Genomic DNA, 22,005 nt, shown 5'->3' with positions numbered 1-22,005 from the left:
AAAAGAAAAATATATTTTGTTAAATGAACAAGAAATACAAATACCATTAAATGAAATGCAAATTCAGATATATAGATAACTGAAATAAAAGAAAAACATATTAATCCTCTCCTACTGCATTTTGAATTGTTATTGAACACATTTTGAATAGAAACAGAAATAGCATTTTTTTCTATTTGGAAGAAACCAAACTTAAAGAGAAGAAAGAGTGCCAAGACAGTCCATGAAATCTCAGAAACCCTTACCTGTTAACAAAACATTTTAAAACTTCATCATGTTTGCAGACAAATTCAATAAAACGGGGTGAAGTCATTCTGTGGGGATTAGGCAAAAATCAGAATACATAAACAAACACTGGTGATAAGATACAGAAAATCTGATAAATATGTATTGAACTGGACAGGCTTGTAGACCATAAGAAAGAACTTGGGTTTGGATCTTCTTTATAAATTCAGAAAACTAAGGCATGCCTAGTCAATACGTAGAATGAAATTGTATGGGGCTGGGGATGTGGCTCAAGCGGTAGCGCGCTCGCCTGGCATGCGCGCGGCCCGGGTTTGATCCTCAGCACCACATACAAACAAAGATGTTGTGTCCACCGAAAACTAAAAAATAAATATTAAAATTCTTAAAAAAAAAAAAAAAAAAAGAAATTGTATGTATGTATAGATATATACACACACACACACACATATGTATGTATATATATATAATATATAAAACTTCTCAATAACAGATGACATAAACAAGTAACTTTTTAAAAAATCTTGAAAGTATGAGCATCTCTGCTCTAAGAATTTCAACCATATAATTAAGATATCCTATATAAAATGACATTCTCCATTCTACAAAGAAATTTTGTACAAGAATCAGATTAGTACAATGAGTACTCTAAAACAAGATTAGAATAGGATCTTTAAACATCAATACTTATCATTACTTCTTGTTATTGAAATTACAAAAACATCATATCTCTTCTTCACTTATGAGAGCAAAAAATAATAAGCTGAAACCTTCTTACCCTGGAGGCATCTGACAAGAACAGCACATGTAAAAAGCTTGAATGACAGCACTTAGCCGGTTGGCTGTCATAGAAATAACATCCTGACAATCTGCATTGGCTTCCTGTTTCCCTGCAAGAGCATCTGGTTTAGATTCCCCTGTGGCAGTGGATAGATTTTCATAGCTCCCAGGTTCAAATGCTGGAATGGAAGTGGCATCTTGATCTTGGCCTTTTTGTTTCAGTAAAATAGAAGTGATATCTGTTGAGTCCTTTTTGTTTTTCATCAATTCTGTAGCTATTAAAACTAGCCATTCATCTAATGAGTGCCATAGCAATTCCAGAGGCTATGAAGAAAAGAAAAGTTTTTTAGACATCATTCTTAAACTGCATAATTAAAAAAAAAAAAACCCACACAGCCAGACATATAGTGTAAAAGAGAAAATTTACTCTAGATACTTCAGTTTTCCCATATTAAAATGACAATAAAGCTTCAAGGTAAGTAACAAAAATATGTTTCATATAAATGATAATTTCTTCATTTATAGCAAAATTTAATTACTTGTGTATGTATTCCTGGTAATAAAAAGATAAAACTAAAATCTAACAATAAATTATAAGCAATCGTTCTTTCAATTTCAAAAATTTAGTTTTAAGACTCTACTTTCATAACACCCCTAACATTTACTGTCAATAATTATCAATAATGTCAATAATTTTCAATAAAACAAAAATAAGCCATTTCCAAATTAAAATAAAATTAGAATTCCCAAAGAACCTAATAAACAGTTTAAAATTCTCCTTTCTTACAAGAATTCCTAGAATTTTGATAATTTATCATAAGAAATGATTAAAATATGACATTTCTATGAATAAGTATATAATCATACAATATATCTTGTTTATACATACACTCCATCTCAAATAATTAATAAAGAAGCACAATTACCAAACTTCTATCAAAATACTAATTAGCAAATTCTTTTTTGTGAGGTTTGGGGAACCAAATGCAAGACTTCACACATATTAAGCATAAACTCTACCATTCAGCTTTGCCCTCACAGCTCCTTGCAAACTCTTAATTCCAAGATTAATGGGACTGGGGCTAGGGCTGGGGCTGGGGCTCAGCAGTAGAGCACTCGCCTAGCATGTGCGAGGTACTGGGTTCGATCCTCAGCACCACATAAAAATAAATAAATAAAGATTGTGTCCAACTAATATATATATATAAAAGATTAACATTTAAAAATAATAATAATAAGGGGGAAGAGGGGAATCAAACTGCTTTTTTACTCCTACAATATCTAAAATATTTAAAATATTTCTGAGAATAGTGAAATGTCTTCTGTGAATTAAGAGCAAATAACATTTTATATTTAAATCACTTTATCAAAAATGCTACAATAGGACCAAATACTAAAAAAAAAATGAAATACAAACTTGATCTATAATAATTAGTAGTTTTAAAACAAATATAAATGTCCAACTACTTTTTATTAAAAGAGCTGCTAGAATATTTTTAATCCCAAATAAGGATTAACAGTTTGAGAGTAGAGGGGTTATCATTCATCTTACACAGTATTTTAAATATTTTAAAATATTTTAACTAAACAAATAATCTTACTTTTAGAAAATACTATGGAAAAAGATCACGCAAGCATATTTGTTTCTGAAATCTTAGAGAATGTTTTAATAACCTGTTATGCCAGAAAATTCTTCTCAATTATTATCTAACAATATCTTTACAATATTTTCATTGTTTGTTCAATAATCCAGAACTTTATGAAGTAACCAGAATATTGTACTTATTATTTGCAAGTAATTAAATCATCACTAGTTCTTCATTCATACGGTGAACCAAAAAGCAAAAACAAAACAAATAAACTGAACTACCACTACTACAATCAACAAAACTTAGTACACTAACTAATTAAGCAGGAAAGCAGTTTCCTTTTTAAAGAGAAATTAATATTACCCTGGATGAGACTGAAATAAGGACCCCACTCATCCACAAAGAGGGCTTTTCTAAATTTAGGCCACAGCTGAAAGATTTGAGGCCTCTGCTGTTTAAGGAAGGGCAGTTGCTATAAACAGTGACATGACACTTTTACTGAAAATGGCTAAGAATTATAATCACCATCCAAGTTTGAGCCTACAGTTACTCCTCATGAGCAAACCTGCTATAGAAGCTGAATGAGAACTTTTTATGTCACAAACTATTTAATTTTATATTAGAAAATGAACTCTAAAATAGAAAGAACAGGTGGTCACGTAAATTACTTCAAACCAAAGAAAAAAGAAATAATTGGCCTCTAAATGAAAAGTGATAAAACCTGGAAAACAGACACAGTGGATAGAGATGAGGCCTAAGGCAAGAATGATACAGGCTGATCATGTAGATAAACACTGGGCCTAAACTCTTACAATCCTATTTTCAAATACTGGCAATGTGCAAAAAAATTTAAAGACAAACTTTGAATAATACAAAATAATAACAATACAATGGATCTGTATGAAAAGATAGATACAAAAATCCTAAAAGTTAAGAGTTTTCAACAAGGAATAGGAAGAAAAAAAATAAAGAATATAAGCCACTAGGGGTCTTTCTTTACTTTTCTTTTTGCTACCACCTTTCCTTTTTTCACAACACATACACTAAACCTAAATTCAAACCATGAGGTAACTTTACATAAGAAATTGTCTCTTTGAAGATCTAAAAAAGCACTCCTCAATCACAAACAAGAATACCGTAAAAAATAACTTTAATTTATAATTGTGGCAGCAGCCACAGATAAAAAAAAGATTAAAATAAAGTTTAAATTTTAAAATAAAATATTGCAGTCTGGTTTTCTAGCTAATTGGTACAGAGTGGTTGGCTAACATCCATCTCCAGCATTGCAAAAATATAAATAAAAATAAACTATTGCATACCATATCTGTGATGCTTTCAAAATTCATAAATAATAAATATATTAGATAGGATACAAAACACCACACATATAAATTGTTACTGAAAAATAAGTCAATTACTAAAGAAAATAGTAGCAGGTTCCTTGGCACTTTGAAAATATTGCTTCATTTCATGTTATTGAATGATTGCCACATTTACCTCTATAGTAACAATAAGACAATCATAGATGAGTTACAAACATTTTAAATTACATTTCTACACTATAATACAGAATTCCAAATTTATTGAACAAATTTTTTAAATTTTAAGATGTACTGGAGTAAAGTAGAAATGTGACAGGAAATTGATACTAACAGTTCATTAATAGGGGGTACTGCCTTGAAATTCTTTGTTAGTCTATTTCAATTCAATAATGTTAAATGTCACAACCGAAAAGATATTAAAGTTTAATTTTTCAATGTTTCTTGGCTTCCAAATTTTCCAAATACAATTCTATGAAACCATTAACAGTCACAGCTACTATTTCACACTCAAAAAAGGGCACATCAGATTCAAAATAACCTAAACTGTCTTCCTCATGCTTGCTTACTCACTACAATAATAAAAACAACTTTCTCCTTCAAATACTCCAAAGTTCCAAAGGCTCTAGATGAAAATCTCTTAACACTGAAAGAATGGTTAGTATTAAGATTAACTTAAAGGACTTCTAATATAAATCAGAAAACTAATAACAGGATGTTAAACAATTTCACCTACTAAAAACACATGGCCTATAAACCCACTCATTCTTAATGGAAAACCCATTAGTTAATCCTAACAATAAAGTAACATGTTAGAGGACCTAGTTATTGAAATGGAAAGTAGAGATCAATTGCTACCTTACACAAAATGTAAGTTAAAATAGTATTCCCAGTCTAATGTTGTGCAACTCAACAGCAATAAAGATTTTTAATTTGTATTACCCCACAAAGCAGGAGACCGTATAGGCATGATGGCAATGTACAATGTCTACTTTCAGCCAGACTGGTGGGAAGGCAGATCATTTTGCTATCTCCCCAAAATTCCATGTTTTATTCATAAAATTGGATGGAAAGAGACTAATAAATTTCTTAAAAGTCAACACTTGTTAATTGTTTTTTAATTACCTGAGTTTTAGAATAAAAACGTTTTACCAAAATGCAAATTAAAAATTTAAAGAGAAAATAAGTGGTCAAAGAGGCAAGAGCATTTATTCATGATGCAGAAAACACCTTTAAAAATAAAATGAAGAGCTGGGGATATAGCTCAGTTGGTAGAGTGCTTGCCTCACATGCACAAAGCCCTGGGTTCAATCCCCAGCACCACAAAAAAAAAAAAAAAAAAAAATGAAGATACTAACAAAATAAACTGGAAGAAAACAACTTTATAGACAGATAGCTGGATACATATAGAGATATACATATATATATGTATGTGTGTGTATGTATGTATGTATGTATATATATATAATATATATATATATATATATCACAGATACATGACAAAACACAAAGTTTGAATTCCATAAAAAGGAAAAAGAATGATATCTTCCTTTACCCTAAATGTACTGACTGCCTAAATAGAAAATTGACATTTAAATTGAGCATGAAATACCTGTAGAGAGAGACTACTTAACATACACTTAATTTCTGATATCAATTAGCAAGTAAGTGACAGATTCAAATTTTAAAAACAATGAAAATCAGACAATACTGAATATAATCTATACCGAATTTAGATAACGGTGACCATATCTATAACTGATTTGATTTTTTACTTATCATTTTAGATGAACAGAAAGGATGAGCTGAAATTAAAATCAAGGGTAGAATCAGTCCTAATAGTGAGCTATGCCAGAATGCATGAAGAACAATTAAAAAGGATATGAATGAGCAGCAAAACTCACTTTAAGCAGCACTAAAAGAATAAATCAATAATTTAGACTGAGATTTAAAATGACAGCAAGTTGTCAATCCTAACTAGTGTTAGAGGAGGTGATATACGAAAAGTCAGTTTGAATTAAAAGATGATGCATAATTTTCTTCATCCAAAAGGTAGCACGATGGAGGAAGGCCTATAAATGTACATACTTGTATACAACTGAAAACTTTATTTCCAACACTGATTTTCTCTTATACCTATTCTAATACTTAAAAATATATAAGTGTCAAAATGTTTGCAAAACATTTATTTTTAAGTATCTACCAGTTTTTCCATGTTACAAAAAAAAAGAATCATTTAACAGAGACTACTAATTTAGCTTCAAATTTTATAAATAGCAGAGTTATTAATTTAGTTTTCAAGGAAATAGCACATAAAAACATTGCTTTTTGGATGTAATGGGGCTCAATGGCAGAGCACTTGCCTAGCACTGTGTGGCACTGGGTTTGATGTCTAGCACCACATAAAAATAAACAAATAAAATAAAGACGTGCTGTCCATCTACAACTACAAAAATAAAAATAAAAAAACAAAAAAATATAAGTTCATGAATGCCAAAAGAAAATTTTACACCATGAAAATCTCTGGAGAAAAATTACCTTTTAAAAAACAACATTAGTGGGCAGGGGGTGTGACTCAGAAGCAGAGTACTTGCCCAGCATGCACAGGGCCCTGGGTTTAATAAACAACACCACAAAAAATATATGTAATAATAATAATAACCATTAAAATATATTAACTTAAATGCAATCCCACAATGCTGAGTGCAGTGGTACATGCCTGCAATTCCAATTACCTGGGAGGCTGTGGCAGAAGGATCACAAGTTCAAGGCTTGCCTGGGCAACTTAGCAAGAACCTGTCTCAAAATAAAAAATAAACAAGGCTGGGGATATAGCTAAGTGGTAGAGCACCCCTCCAGTATCACCAAAAATAAAATATATACAGTACCACAAACAAGCATTAATAGCAATAAAGTAGTATCTATCTACCTGTGTGTGTGTGTGTATTATTTTTTAATTTTTTTTTTTTTACTTCATAAAATTACAATTTAACATGGGCAACAATGCTGCCTTTGGTTTTATATGGAATCATTCTTCCAAGGATCAATCTTCCACTCATTTGTACCTGTATTAAAAAACGTTGCAGAAGCAATACAAAATATTTTAAGAAAATTTCTCAGTGATTCTTTCCTGAGGTAATCCCTGGAATTAACTGTTAGTACACCTAGTAAATAAAAGCAACCTTACTTATTTTTTCTAAGGGGGATACGACAGATTGAACCTAGAGGCACTTTACCACTAAGCTATATCCCTAGTCCATTTTTTTTTTACTTTTTGAGACAGGGTCTCACTAAGTTGTTTAGGGCCTCACTAAGTTGCTGAGGTTGGTCTCAAACTTGATATTCTCCTTCCTCAGCTTCCCAAGTTGCTAGGATTATAGGTGTGCACCACCACACCCAGCAAGTAACTTTACTTCTAAAAGCACATACAGAGACACACATACAACATACATACACACAATAATAAAATTTAATAAAACTAGATATTTTCTTTCTAATAAGAATTTTTAAATGGTAGTTGTCTATTACATTAAAAACATTCAATAAAATTAAATTTAAACATTAAATATCTTTATGCTTACAATAAAACACTAATTAAATAAAAATTTTATATGTAAGAAAATGTAGAAAGCTCACTAGTTAAACTTTATATTGATTAGAGAGAACTGAAAGAAAAAAGGTGTGCCTAATTTAAAAAATGGTAGACGTGGGCTGGGGATGTGGCTTAGTAGAGAACTTGCTTAGCAGGTGCAAGGCCCAAGACCACAAATAAAAACAAAAAACAAGTGGTACAGATATGAACCAAAATTACACCCTGTTTGTGAGGTGTCTAATTAATGAAGGCATGCTTTGTCAAATTCATCTTTTATATATGTCTGCCTAACAACAACATATTCTTGTCTGACCTTGAACACCTGGCTTCTTGGAGTTTTGTTCCCATTGTAACCCATATCGATTCCATTACTGGGGGAGGAAGGGCCAATTCGAAAGACATGACAAAATATCCTCACAATCCTTAAAAGGCTCTTCATTTGAGCATCATAATTGCTAGATAGGCTGAAAAAATTAAAACATGAATAGATTAGATGGAGCAAACAAACTATACCTTTAACAGTTTCATTTCACTGACCTTTGGTTTCATAATAAAACTGGGGTAAAATTCTCTTCTTATCATGACAGGAAACAAAATGGTTTAACAGCAAAGTATCGAATATACATTATTTTAATAGCTTATTAATAGAATGGTAATTTTAAAGTACCCAGAACATAACCAAAATCAAGGTGTAAATGTGGGGGGGGATACTCCTCTAGAACAATTGATATCTTGATACCCCAACTTCAAGGTAATCTTCAATTCTCCCTTCCAAAAGTACATTTTTTTTTATTGGTTGTTCAAAACGTTACAGAGCTCATGATATATCATCTTTCATACATTTGACTCAATTGGGTTTTGAACTCCCACTTTTACCCCAAATACAGATTGCAGAATCTCATCTGCTACATACTCACATTTTTACATAATAGCATATTAGTGACTGTTGTATTCTGCTACCTTTCCTATCCCCTACTACCCCCCTCCCCTCCCCTCCCCTCCCATCTTCCCTCTCTACCTCCTCTGCTGTTGTTCAATTCTCTCCCTTTTTTTTCCCCTCCCCCTTGCACCTCATAACCTCTTATAATTTTGTGTATCATTGAAGGTCTCCTACCATTTCCATATGCTTTCCCTTCTCTCTCCCTTTCTCTCCCCCCAAAAGTACATTTTTAAGTTGAGCTATTTAGAACTCTGAAAACATTTCACAAAGAACCAACTCTATAAGTATTATGTTGTAAAAGTATACAGCTGCACAAAAGCAGACCAACCCATTGCTCAAATGTTTAAACTAAGAAGCTGAAACTCTATCTAGTCTATCCATAACTTCATAGCCCTCCCTGTCCAACAAGAGTAACCAATTATTGGCATATAGAATATTCACAAATTGAATAATCTTAAAGTTACCAAATAATTGCATTAGGGTTGTTCTCTATGTAATGGGTTGTACTATGACTCCACATAAACGTAGGAAATAAACCCCAATGTGGAAAAGAAAAAAAAAAAAAGAAAAAAATTCAACTAACATTAAATCATACAAAATATAAATTTTCTTAAACACATCTAAAAACCCTTCAGAATCCCAAAGTACCTTGGGATTAGTCATAATCACAAATACCAATCATTCCTCTTCCACAGAGAAGCTGAAGAACTTCAGTTAAATTCATATTTAATTTAATAATATATCTATAAATAATTTTGGGGGTCTAGGGAATATTTCATTTTGAAATCTCTAATATCAATTATTTTGTATTATAACTGTTGCACAAACAGAGTAAGGAGTTTCATGAATTTTCAGGCAGAATGGCATAATTGTGTTTGTAATGAATCTAATCATCAAAAGTCCTCTGTATATTTTACCCAATTCATGGTAATATTTCTTGTTAACATTTAAAAAAAATAATAAGGATTAATAATATGGGAATAGAAAATGTCTATTCATTAAAGTATTTACTACCACTTTCTAATAAAATGGAACAAAATCCAAACTAAACGGCAAATTGAATATAAGGAGACATATCTTGTCTGTTTTATTCACAACCACCTAATATAATGTCTGGTGTCGGGCAGAAGGTATTCAAAAATACACATTAGATGCATGGATGAACAGTAAAGGAAACTCCAAAAGGTTAGTTGCTAAGGCCACACAGTTAGTAAATGGTGTGTCTTTAGTTAGTTAGTTGCTAAGGCCACACTGTTAGTAATGGTGTGGATTTAAACTTGATTCTGGCAAGCTCCAAGGACCATGCTTTTAATTAGCATATCTGAATCTTAGAAAGGCTTCATCAACAACGTGTAATACTGGGAATGACTAAAATAAGAGAGGTACATTATGGGAACCTGGAATTCAATAATTCTTATAGATAGGATTCTAAAAGTAGTTGCAAAGAGAATAATTTTTTAAACTAGCAAATTGTATATTGAGTAGAACCACTGAAGAAACTTTGAACAGTTTAAAGAATGCAAGAAAGTGATCTTGGCACCAATAAAAAATAAAGAGTCTTAGAGTACAGAAAATGACTCTCATCTGAAGTATATGAAAAGTTGAGGGGGAAATGAAACAAAGGACTAAAATCATGAATTTGACAATGTAGATGAATTATAGAACCTGCATGTTGTTGGGAGGAAAAAAGTTCAGTAGCAACTAAAAAGGTAGGAGACAATAATGACCTATCAATATAGAGATGACTAGTGAAAAAATAATAATAATAATACAAAGGAGAAAAGCATCTAAATTAAAAGAGGGTCAAATTTATAAATTAATATGTAATAACAGAGAATTATATAGCTCAAGGGTATTTCTTAATAGCTACTTACTCCTAATTAGGGTGACTAACCACAAAAGAGTGTAGCTGTGGGAAAATGCCATATATATAAAATGAAGTAATATAAAGGCATTAACTTCGTGGACTTAGTGATGAGCCACTAAAACCACAAAAACTTCTGGAAAGAATAAAGAAACGAAATGAGACAGGGTAGGGAGAAAACTTCATGCTGAATCTCAAAAGTATTTTGAAAAGTTGAAGAAAAGCCTCACTTTTATAAATTAGTGAGCAAGATTTCTGAACTACTTTTTGGATTCTTCTTCATGTGCATTTACTTACATAACTAGTCTAAGTAATACTTTCAAAAACTTCCAAACACATATGCCAAAACTCATTCAAGTATGCTCCAGTTTCTTTAAGATAAAAGTTTCTTTAGGTGATTATCTTGGTCCTTTCAAATAAAATAATGATACATCAGCAAATTTTCATAATATCTTACCACTGCAAAAAGGCACCTAACAGAATAACTATTCAGGCAGAAACTGCTACCTATTGAAATGCTGAAACACTTACCTAAGCAGCTTGTGACCATTTGTTGTAGCAACTTCAGCAAGGCTTGTTAGAATCTTTAGGTACTGGCTTTCACTTTGCTGAGACAAATGCTCCAGAACTTGCCGTAGCTAAATATTTATAAGTAAAAAATTGAGATTAAATAAACTGTTAAATTTTGTCAAAAAATTAAGTACTTATTAATTTAATAAACACCTTAAAGCCAATCGGCTAAAATAGAAAACCTTTATACTTTGCTTTGTATAAATTTAAAAGTTAATATGATAGATGATAACATAAAATTTTGTTGAAAATTACACAGTAAACAACAATTTTTAAAAAAGAGAATAAAAATCACCTAGTGTATCTATGGAAATTTAACTCCAGACTTCTCAAATTTCAGAAAATTTTAAATTCTATAATTTTTCTAAGATTATAGCTACTATAAATAATAGCACTCAGGGATGGGGATGTAGCCAAGCAGCAGAAAGATTTGGAGTTAATCTCCAGCATAGCAAAAAGAAAACCAAAAATAAAAAAACAGTGCTTGGTAAACTAGTGATTACAAATCATAACATGACATTCCTCCTCAGATTCGTTTTCTCTATTCACAGGGAATAGTTATCTTAAGGGAAGATCAAAGATCCACAGAACAGAAGAGTTAGAAGGCCAAATATTAGCCTAAAGTTTGTTAATTATTACATATGTTTCTTGGTATTTCTGGGGACTAACACCTGAATTCCCAAGGATATCAAAATCTGCAGATACTTAAGTTCTTTATATAAAATGGCATAGTATTTGCATATAACCTATGAACCTTTTTCCACATATTTTAAATCATTTCTAGATCACTTTTCATACCAAATGCAATAAAAATGCTATGCAAATAGTTCTTGTACTATATGGTTTAAGAAACAACAAGAAAAAAATTGTAATGTTCAGTAAGTATGCAATTCTTAAAAATGTTTTTGACCCCTGATTGGTTGAATCCATGCATGGAGAACCCATGAATATGAAGGAATAAATGGAATTCATACTTATCCTATAGTGCAGATAAGCATATTCAAATTATTAAAATATTTGTATTAATAAATAAAATTACTAAGCACATTTGGAAAGTTTCACATATATAAGCCTGAATAAAGCTTGTTCATTTCCAAGTTACTAGCGCAATTATATTACCATGTTTTCTCGGAGGTCTTCATTCTGTGTCATTTGAATAATAGTCTGAAAAAGCCTAGGATGATACTGAATTAATACTTCACAAGTCTCTCCATATCCACCCTAAAAACAAGACTTAAAATTACTCAACTTCAAAAATAAAGTTTTTCTTAACAGTCATTTATACTTCACAATATAAAAAATATTTGCACTCACCCACTCATTTAGGAAAAAAATGATTTTATTATTCTCAGTTTCTATTTTAAATGGGCTCAAAATATATATTGAAAACATACCTGTACACATAAATCCAGAGGGGTTACTCCATTTTTATCTGGCAAATATTTGGCTCCTCGTAATAGAAGAATCTGTGCTGTATCTCTCTGACCATGACTATATAGAAATAGAACCAAATTAAAAATAAAATATTATTTTTAATAAATTTATTTAAATAGCCAAATTATTATATTTTACCAATTTGATATATTTGCTTTACATATACAAACAGACATAAACATCTTGGAAGATCAAGTTTTTATCTTTGAAAATCATTTGTAAGTCTAAAAATAAAATATTTTAATAGCCTCTTCAACAAATGGTGCTGGGAAAACTGGAAATACATATGTAACAAAATAAAATTAAACCTCCCTCTCTCTCACCATACACAAAACTCAACTCAAAGTAGATCAAGGACCTAGGAATTAAACCAGAGACCTTGTGCCTAATAGAAGAAAAAGTAGGCCCAAATCTCCATTATGTTGATTAGGCTCAAACTTCCTTAATAAGACTCCTATAGTGCAACAATTAAAACCAAGAATCAATAAATGGGATGGATTCAAACTAAAAAGCTTTTTCTCAGCAAAAGAAACAATCAGTGAAGTCAATAGAGCACTTACAGAATGGAAGCCAATCTTTACCAATAGCATATCAGATAGAACACTAATATAAAGCACTCAAAACCCTTAACATCAAAAAAAAAAAAAAAAACAAATAACCCAATCAATAAATGGGCCAAGAAACTGAACAGACACTTCTCACAGGAGGATATACAATCAATCAACAAATACATGAAAAAAATGTTCAATACCTCTAGCAAATAGAAAAATGCAAATCAAAACTACTCTAAGATTTCATCTCAAGCCAGTCAGAATGGCAGCTATCAAGAATACAAACAACAGTAAGTGTTAGTGAGGAAGTGGGGAAAAAGGCACACTCATATATTGCTAGTGGGACTGCAAAATGGTGCAGCCAATATGGAAAGCAATATGGAGATTCTTTGGAAAACTTGGAATGGAACCACCATTTGACCCAGCTATCCCACTCCTCGGTCTATACCCATAGGACTTAAACAATAGCATACTAAAGGGACACAGCCACATCAATGTTTATAGCAGCACAATTCACAATAGCTAAATTGTGGAACCAAACTAGATGCCCTTCAGTAGATGAATGTATAGGGAAACTTTGATATATATACACAATGGAATGTTATTCAGCATTAAAAGAGAATAAAATCATGGCATTTGCAGGTAAATGGATGGAGTTAGAGAATATAATGCTAAGTGAAGTTAGCCAATCCCAAAAAACCATGATATGAGGATGCTGACTCATAATGGTGATTGGGGGGGGGGGGCGGGGAGCATGGAAGGAATGGAGGAACTTTAGATAGGACAAAGGGGAGGGAGGGGAAAAGTGAGGGCATGGGGGTAGAAAAGATGGTGGAATGAGTTAGACATCATTACCCTAAGTACATGTATGAAGACACAAAAAGTGTGAAAATACTTTGTGTACAACAATGACTTGAAAAATTGTGCTCTATATGTGTAATAAGAAATGAAATGCATTCTGCCGTCAAATGTAACAAATTAGAAAAAATAATTTAATAAAAAAAGAAAAGTAAAAAATCTGGATTCCATAACAAAAATAAAATCTTTTAAAGTCTTTCTCTATGAATTATGGATGGTTAATATGAATCCTACAATAACTCATAACATTTTGAGATATGTAACTATTTATCAAACTCTGGTCAATTTTTTTCCTTCCATTCACTTTCTAATCCCTTTCTCAAGTCTATCCTGACCTCCTTTCTACCACAAACACCCAAATTTTTAGGCTGCTTACTCCAAAAGAATTTAAATATTAAAAATAAGGCCCTGGGTTCAATCCTCAGCACCACAAATAAATAAATAAAATAAAGATATTGTATTTTTTTGATTACAAAAAAATCAATATTTTAAAAAAACACATTTCATAGCACTTTCTTTGTTAAAAAAAAAAAAGAAAAAGAAAAGAGCATCAAAATAAGAACTTAAGGGAAGAACACAAGTGAGAATTACAAGGAAAAAATATCTATCTAGCTTTCTACCTTTATCAACCCACTCAGTTTGGTTATTCAATCTAGTCTAGAATAAACAACTCTCCTATCCACATGCCTTTCTCTGATAGTTCTCCTTGTACTACTACTCTTTCAGTTAGAACCATTATACTCTGGAGGTAGCAATCAGTAGACCCTAGATCTTGTTATTCAATGAGTTCTTCTGATTCAAAATAAAGTCAACAAAAATAAATAAATTTACAATTCAGAGACATTAAAATATAAGGCTGATTTTAACAAATGCTCAAAGAAGTTCCACAATTTAAAAAGACCATCTAATACAAAAACTTTACTTTGAAAGTGAGAAAAGCAACTAAACTTAGCAAAATGGATTTTTTTTAACATTGATTCAGATAATTTTCACTTCCTTGAAGAGGAAATAGAAGTTATCTCTCAAACACTTTCATTCTTCTAACTTCAGACTTTGTGAATTTGAGAACTTGGATAGAATATATAATTGTACAAATAGAAGCAATATTTTTTGGAATAGCCTAACAAAATGACCGTATTTTCTAAGGGGATGTTCCAAATCTAATAGTTTATAATTCTGAGTCTAAGGTCTATTTTACCTGGCTATTTACAGAGTTTGATAACTAAAAGGAGTTGCCTGGCAGGAACTATGAATCCATGCTCTGAATTTTACCCCTTTATAACTATTACAAAGCTCTAAAACTCTATACATGTCTCACTAATTTACTGTATCTATACATCTCAACAAAATCTTACTTTTCCTAACAGAATGAAAGTTATCTGAAGATACAGAAAATACTTGAAAATCTAAATATCACAAGTACAATTAAAAGTCTGCCTGTAAATGTTTTCTGGTCTTACTTCTCAACATGGACTTGTATAACTATCTTTGTTCAAAGCTATCTGATGTTTGCTCGTTTAGAACCTAGGCATGTACAAGGCCCTTGGTGAATTCTAAGTACCAAAAAAACGAAAAAAATGATGGAGGGGAATATAGTAGTAACAGAATGTACTTCTAAAAACATCTTTTTACCACATTCCAACATTCAGACTATGGGAATATCTCAGTTCTGTATTACCATACTTATATTTACTATTATAAATGTCACTGTTTCATATAAAATATTTTTCAAGCATCAAATTACAGTGACTCAATTCATTCTAAAACATCTTCCAAAATGAAATTCAACCTCTATCTCTCACCATAAACAAAACTCAACTCAGAATGGATCAAGGACCAAGAAATTAGACCAGAGACCCTGCACCTACTAGAAGAAAAAGTAGACCCAAATCTTCATCATGTCGGATTAATTCCTGACTTCCTTTACAAGACCCTTAAAGCACAAGAAATAAAATCAAGAATCAATAAGTGGGATGGATTCAAACCAAAAAGCTTCTTCTCAGCAAAGGAAACAATAATTGAGGTAAAGAGAGAGCCTACATTATGGGAGAAAATTTTTACCACACGCACATCAGATACAGTACTAATCTCCAGGATACATAAAGAACTCAAAAGACTTAATATCAAAAAATAAACAACCCAATCAATAAAAGGGCTAAGGAACTGAACAGACACTTCTCAGAAGAAGATATACAAGCGATTAACAAATATATGAAAAAGTGTTAACACTTTTAGTAATTACAGAAATGCAAATGAAAACCAAGATTTCATCTCACCCCAATCAGAATAGCAGTTATCAAGAATACAAGTAATAAGAAGTGCTGGAGAGGATGTGGGGGAAAAGGTACACTCATACATGGCTGGTGGGACTGCAAATTGGTACAACCGCTTTGGAAAGCAGTGTGGAGATTCCTCAGAAAACTTGGAATGGAACCACCATTTGACCCAGATATCCTACTCCATGGTCTATACCCAAAGGACTTAAAATCAGCATACTATAGTAACATAACCACACCAATATTTATAGCAGCTGAATTCACAATACTAAACTGTGGAACCAACCTAGATGCCATTCAGTAGATGAATGGATAAAGAAAACGTGGTGTATATACACAATGGAATATTACTTATCAATAAAAGATAATAAGGCATTTGCAGGTAAATGGATGGAGCTGGATAATATAATGCTAAATGAAGATAACTACTACAGTACTCTAGTCAAGACGTAACAGTTTCAATGAGTTTAAGAGTGGAAAAGTTTCAAAACAAATTCTGAATGTAGAATTTACAGAACTTACTAAATAAGTTCCAAGCTGAGGGTCCAGAGAGAAATAAAAAAAATAATGATCTGGTCTCTGGCTTAAAGAACTGGAGAATAAGGAAAATTGAAAGAAAGGTTTGAAGAAGAAAATCAGAAACTGTACTTTGGACATGTTAACATCTGAGATTCTATGAGATTTTTGAGTGATGAGAGACACTCAAATTCAGAGCTTCAAAGAAAACTCTGATCTAAAGATAAATTCTAAATAGGGTATGATTTCAGGTAATGAAACAATTATATTATTCATAAATTAAGAACACTATGGAAGGAACTGCTATTCTAGCCAACCAACCAAATTTTAAGTATAAGAAAATGACTAGATATAGACAAAATCTAGATGTATAAAGATCAAAAAGCTCCTGTACATAAGGGCCCCTTGAACATAAGAGTCTAAAATTTTATAAATTTTTAAATTCATAAAATTTAAATCAAAGACAAGATTCACTACAATGTTTGGTGAACTGCTCCTAACAAAGGTAGTTCAATAAATAATCTGAATCAGTCTGATCAAGATAACATCAGAGACCCAACAAGAAGCTAAAGAGGAAAGGCAGGTCTTTCAGTCTAAAACAAACATACAGATTTTTTGTCATTATTCCCTAAACAATACAGTATATCAACTATTTGTACAAGATTTACAATGTATTAGGTATAAGTAATTTAGAGATGATTTAAAGTACACAGGAGGATATGCATAGTTTATATGCAAATATTAGGCCATTTTATATAAGGGATCTGAGTATTAGAGAACTTTGGTATCCATGGGAGAATTCTAGAACCAATACTAGGGGATACCAAGAAAGCACTAGAATTTAAATCAAAAAGAAGAATCACTATAGTTTTTTGTGCACTGCTTCTCTCTGTAAGCTACATTTATATACCATTCCAAGTGGGTGTGAATACATGTGTGTAATTTTTATGTTGCTCTTTAGATACTGGGGGTTTTTTTGTTTTGTTTTTGTTATTATTTGTTTTGCTTTCTATGCTGATAGATCTGGAACCCAGGGCCTTATACATGCCAGACAAGTGTTCTACCACCAAGCTACATCCCAGCCCTACGTATTACTATATCACTAATACCTATAACATGTAGTGCTAGCTACGTGTTTGCCAATTAAGTGAATGAATAAGTGAACAAATGTCCAAGTCAAGAAAAGATCAAGAAACAAGCACAAAAATAATGTATAACTCAGTAACTAACAGAACTGATTCAATATTTTAAAGTTACAGATACACAGAAAGCAAAACCATGGCTCTGGACCAAAACATATTTCAATAGCTTATCCCAAAGGAACTCACCTGGTTAGTTAATAAAGTGACCTATGGGAATTACTGGATTATTGATTTTTCTTAAAACTGAAATAATCAAGTAAATCAAAAGCTCCCACCTACAGCATAAAAACACTGGCGATGAAATATAATAGAAAATGCTTTCCCTCATGTAATTAAGTAACAAAACCAAAATGCTTTTCTTCATCTTAAAAGAGAACATAACATTTTTGTGAAAATAGAGCTGTAGAAAATATACAGAAATATTTGCTTGAAAATATGGTAGATACACAACTTTGTTTTTTGGATATATGAAAATATAAAATAACATACCTGCAAGCAAAGTACAATGGAGTGGCTCCTGACACATTTGGCCTGTTAATATCAGCACCACTGTCTAGCAAGCATTGCACTGTCTAGGGAGGGGGGAAAAAAACAATTAAAATCAAAGAAGTCAAAAGACACAATTCTCAGAATTTAAATTCATATAAGGAAAGTTCTTCCCATAACTCAAAAGCTTTAAAGAGAAAATGAATGGGCATATGACAATTATGATGGCTGCACAAACTCAACTTTGATAAGCTCTGAGTCTCTCAGGCACCACATGCTATGTATGGAATATCAGTGTGAGATAAACTGTTTTAGCATGAAAAAAACTCCTTAGCAGCACTGTTTCATAGCTAACATAAAAATATTAAAAGTTCACACTTGATGATTAGAGATAAGGCAAAGTACACCTAAAAGCCTTAAAAACTAAATGTGTGTGTGTGTACACACATATACATTTTATATATATAAAAATACACACACACTTATTCTGGTTTTATTTCTATAATCTTCATTTGAGTTCCTCCTGCAAAAAGAAATAAAATATGTAAAAATATAGTTTTTTTTGAACAAAACTGTTTTATTTCTTCTGGATTGAACACATGTATTCATTTTGATTGCTGCTCTAAAACCTAGTAGTGTGTTACCACACACCTATACAAGGAAGAACAAGAAAGAATACACCAGTGTACTAGATAAGCCAAAAGGTTTTTGAAAGATGGCAAACAAATGGAGGACCAGTAAATTGACTCAGCAGATCAAAGAAAGCTGAGTCCAAATGGGAATTCTAATAAGAAGTAACTAGGGCTGGGGATGTGGCTCAACTGGTAGCGCACTCGCCTGGAGTGCGTGCGGCCCGGGTTCGATCCTCAGCACCACATACCAACAAAGATGTTGTGTCCGCCGAGAACTAAAAAATAAATATTAAAAATAAAATTCTCTTCTCTCTCTCAAAAAAAAAAAAAAAAGAAGTAACCAAATTCTTTTTTTTTTTAAGAGAGAGGAAGGGAGAGAGAATTTTTTTAATATTTATTTTTCAGTTATCGGCGGACATAACATCTTTGTATGTGGTGCTGAGGATCGAACCCGGGCCGCACGCACGCCAGGCGAGCTCGCTACCGCTTGAGCCACATCCCCAGCCCCAGTAACCAAATTCTTAATACAGCACATATACAATAACAAAATTAAAAAAAAAAAAAAAAAAAAAAACCTACCACAGGAAGTACCAAGTACTGGGATACCTCTGAAAATAGGATGTTTACATAGAGCTGAGAAATAGGAGGAATAGTTAAAAGTCTATAAAACAAATAATTCCTCCTTAGCAAGGACCCTTCCTCCCATGCCATAGTATTAGACTCTATTATGTTAAGACAGGTGGTTTATTCTCTAGACAAAGTGAAAATGGAGGCTCTAGACTGGCAAACAAGAAATACAGGTACAAGCAAGGTTCAGGAGCCATGGTGGAAAAAACTAACTAAGTGAAAACCTCTAACTCCATATTTCTCTTGGGTCCTCAAAATCCAGCAGCCAGGCTTCAAACCTCATGAGAAATTGAAAGTTTCCACTCTATAGCCTGGCACCAGAAAGAAAGCCCTAAAGATATTAGCCCTAAGGATATTAACTCTAGAGTTCCTAATGAAATAATCCAGTTCAAGGCAATGTTCCTACAATGGAGTGATTCTCAACCAAAGAATGTTTTCCCCATGTGGGACATTTGGCAATCCCAGGAGATATTTCAATTTTTGTTACTAGGGATGGGAAGGACTATTGTTACCTAGGGAGGAAAGGCCAGAGATACAGCTAAACATTCTATAATGCACAGGACAGTCCCTACAACAAACAATTATAAAGTCCAAATATAAACAGTGCCAAGATTAAGAAAACTTGGTGTACAAAGAAGCCAAATATCCAACAAATTTGGCCCCCAAACACAATGCTTCCAGTCAACATCTTAGTATCTCAGCCTTACACACAGATGGACAGACAATATTTTAAGACAGAGTGAAGTAACAAAACCCAAACAGCAAAAATTTTAAAAAAGAAACCCAGAAAAATAAAAAATAAAGGGAACACCAAAGAAAACAACCAATATTAGAATTGCTAATATTCTCAGAGAGGAGAGGAAAAAAGGTATTATATCCTTGAAACAATAGAAACCCAAGGGGGAAATATTCAGAGAATAAGAAATTAAAATATCAAGAAGACACAACAATTCAACAATGTGAAGAAACACAATGCTTAGAAAATCTACAAGACAGAAAACAGAATGAAAAGACAAATAAGAATAGAAAAGATGAGAAAATCAGTGGATCAATCCAAGGACACATTGCAGAAAGTAAGCATAAAGAAAATGAAGAAGTTGGGGAACAACACAGGAATCAGTAAATAATACTAAAACAAACCCCAGGGACTGGGGTTATGGCTCAGTGGTAGAGCGCTTGCCTAGCATGTATGAGGCCCTGGGTTTGACCCTCAGCACCATGTAAAAATGAATAAAACAAAGCCAAATTTAAATGGCTCATCAAATCCCCAGTCTAATAAATTATAAGAATGTCAACAAAGCAACAAAATAAAATTTCATAATACCAAGCATATAAAATCTCACAAGATAAACTAAAATCAGATTGATAAGATATAGTTCAACTGTAACACCAAAATCTAAAAGGTAAAAAGCCTTTAAAGCTATAAGGTAAACTATTTAAAATACAAAATTCTCTTCTCGACCACACTATTATTCACATCAGTTATAAGTTTAGAAACATGCTTAACTATGAAAGATTTCAAATTTTTTAAAAAATTAAAAAGTATCTTTTCTCAAGAAAAGCATACCTGGAGGCTGAACGATATCCTCCCCAAAAACAAGGGAATAAACCAAAATAGAAGACAGACACTAAGAAATCTCCAGGTTTAAAGGGAGAAAAAAAAAAAAGAAAGGCAAACTGACAAGATTATTTAACAAATGTGTCTTTGTAGAAAACAGTACTGAGAGATACGTATAGGAATATAAAATATAGAAAGAACTGCTGATTCTTACAAAGTAAACTAAGCAAAGTCAATTACTTCTAGAAAGAAAATGTTATAGTTCCCTACCTGACTTAACAGTAAACAACATTTGCCTAATAATAAATAAAATGAATGTTACTTAACCAAAATTTGTAAATCCTAACCTGCCATAACAAGAAATTATTAAGTAACATCTAAACATCATAAATTAAAACAGTAAAACCATAGAAGCCTAGAACTATCTACCAGAGAAAAAGCTAAAAAAGTCAAAAATTGTTCATGATCATGATTTGACAAAGAATAAGGGTTGGTTTAAGGGAAAACTATTTTTGTATTTAAAATATTTTGATAAAAATTTTAAAAATATAGTTATTTTTAAAATAACTGCTATTTGAATTTACTTCTATCCCAGTATGAATTCTAAAATCTAAGTAATAGAAATACTGTTATAGGGCTAAGGGTGTAGCTCAGAGATACACTGCATGTTTACCATGCACAAAGCACTGTGTTCAATCTCTTAAATTTAAAAAAAAAAAAAAGGCTATATAAAACTAATATTATCAGCTATGCAACTCTTTTAAACTTACACAAGTAAAAACTTTCAAATATGAAAATGAGAAGCATTTAGAGGTCACTATTTTATAAGAGAAGACATATTTCGGTCCTTTGATCCTGGTTTTCAACCTTTCTGATTTTTGACGTAGCAGCTCTGTGTGTGTGAGATCTCAAAACAGAAGTGAAATAGCACTAACAGTGTCTACAACTCTTATAGAAAATATAGACAATAAGCTTTCATTGTTGAAAAAGCCCAAGAGAAGAGAGATGAAAGAAAATACATTGAAAAT

General features: G+C 31.9%; 1 protein-coding gene across 1 annotated transcript in view; it reads right to left on the bottom strand.

The window, feature by feature from the left end:
• Hace1 (HECT domain and ankyrin repeat containing E3 ubiquitin protein ligase 1) overlaps positions 1 to 22,005 on the bottom strand; it is an 84,176-nt gene that overhangs the window by 33,841 nt on the left and 28,330 nt on the right. The window contains exons 7-13 of the mRNA XM_026389640.2: positions 18,164 to 18,246; positions 12,292 to 12,388; positions 12,017 to 12,118; positions 10,859 to 10,965; positions 7,837 to 7,987; positions 1,022 to 1,347; positions 246 to 314 (exon numbers count right to left, since the gene is read on the bottom strand). Coding sequence (XP_026245425.1) covers positions 246 to 314; positions 1,022 to 1,347; positions 7,837 to 7,987; positions 10,859 to 10,965; positions 12,017 to 12,118; positions 12,292 to 12,388; positions 18,164 to 18,246 — 935 coding nt within the window. The remainder of the gene's footprint in view (positions 1 to 245; positions 315 to 1,021; positions 1,348 to 7,836; positions 7,988 to 10,858; positions 10,966 to 12,016; positions 12,119 to 12,291; positions 12,389 to 18,163; positions 18,247 to 22,005) is intronic.

Source organism: Urocitellus parryii, chromosome 8, assembly GCF_045843805.1.
Source record: "Urocitellus parryii isolate mUroPar1 chromosome 8, mUroPar1.hap1, whole genome shotgun sequence".
Lineage (NCBI taxonomy): Eukaryota > Metazoa > Chordata > Mammalia > Rodentia > Sciuridae > Urocitellus > Urocitellus parryii.
This window is presented reverse-complemented; position numbering and strand designations above follow the sequence as displayed.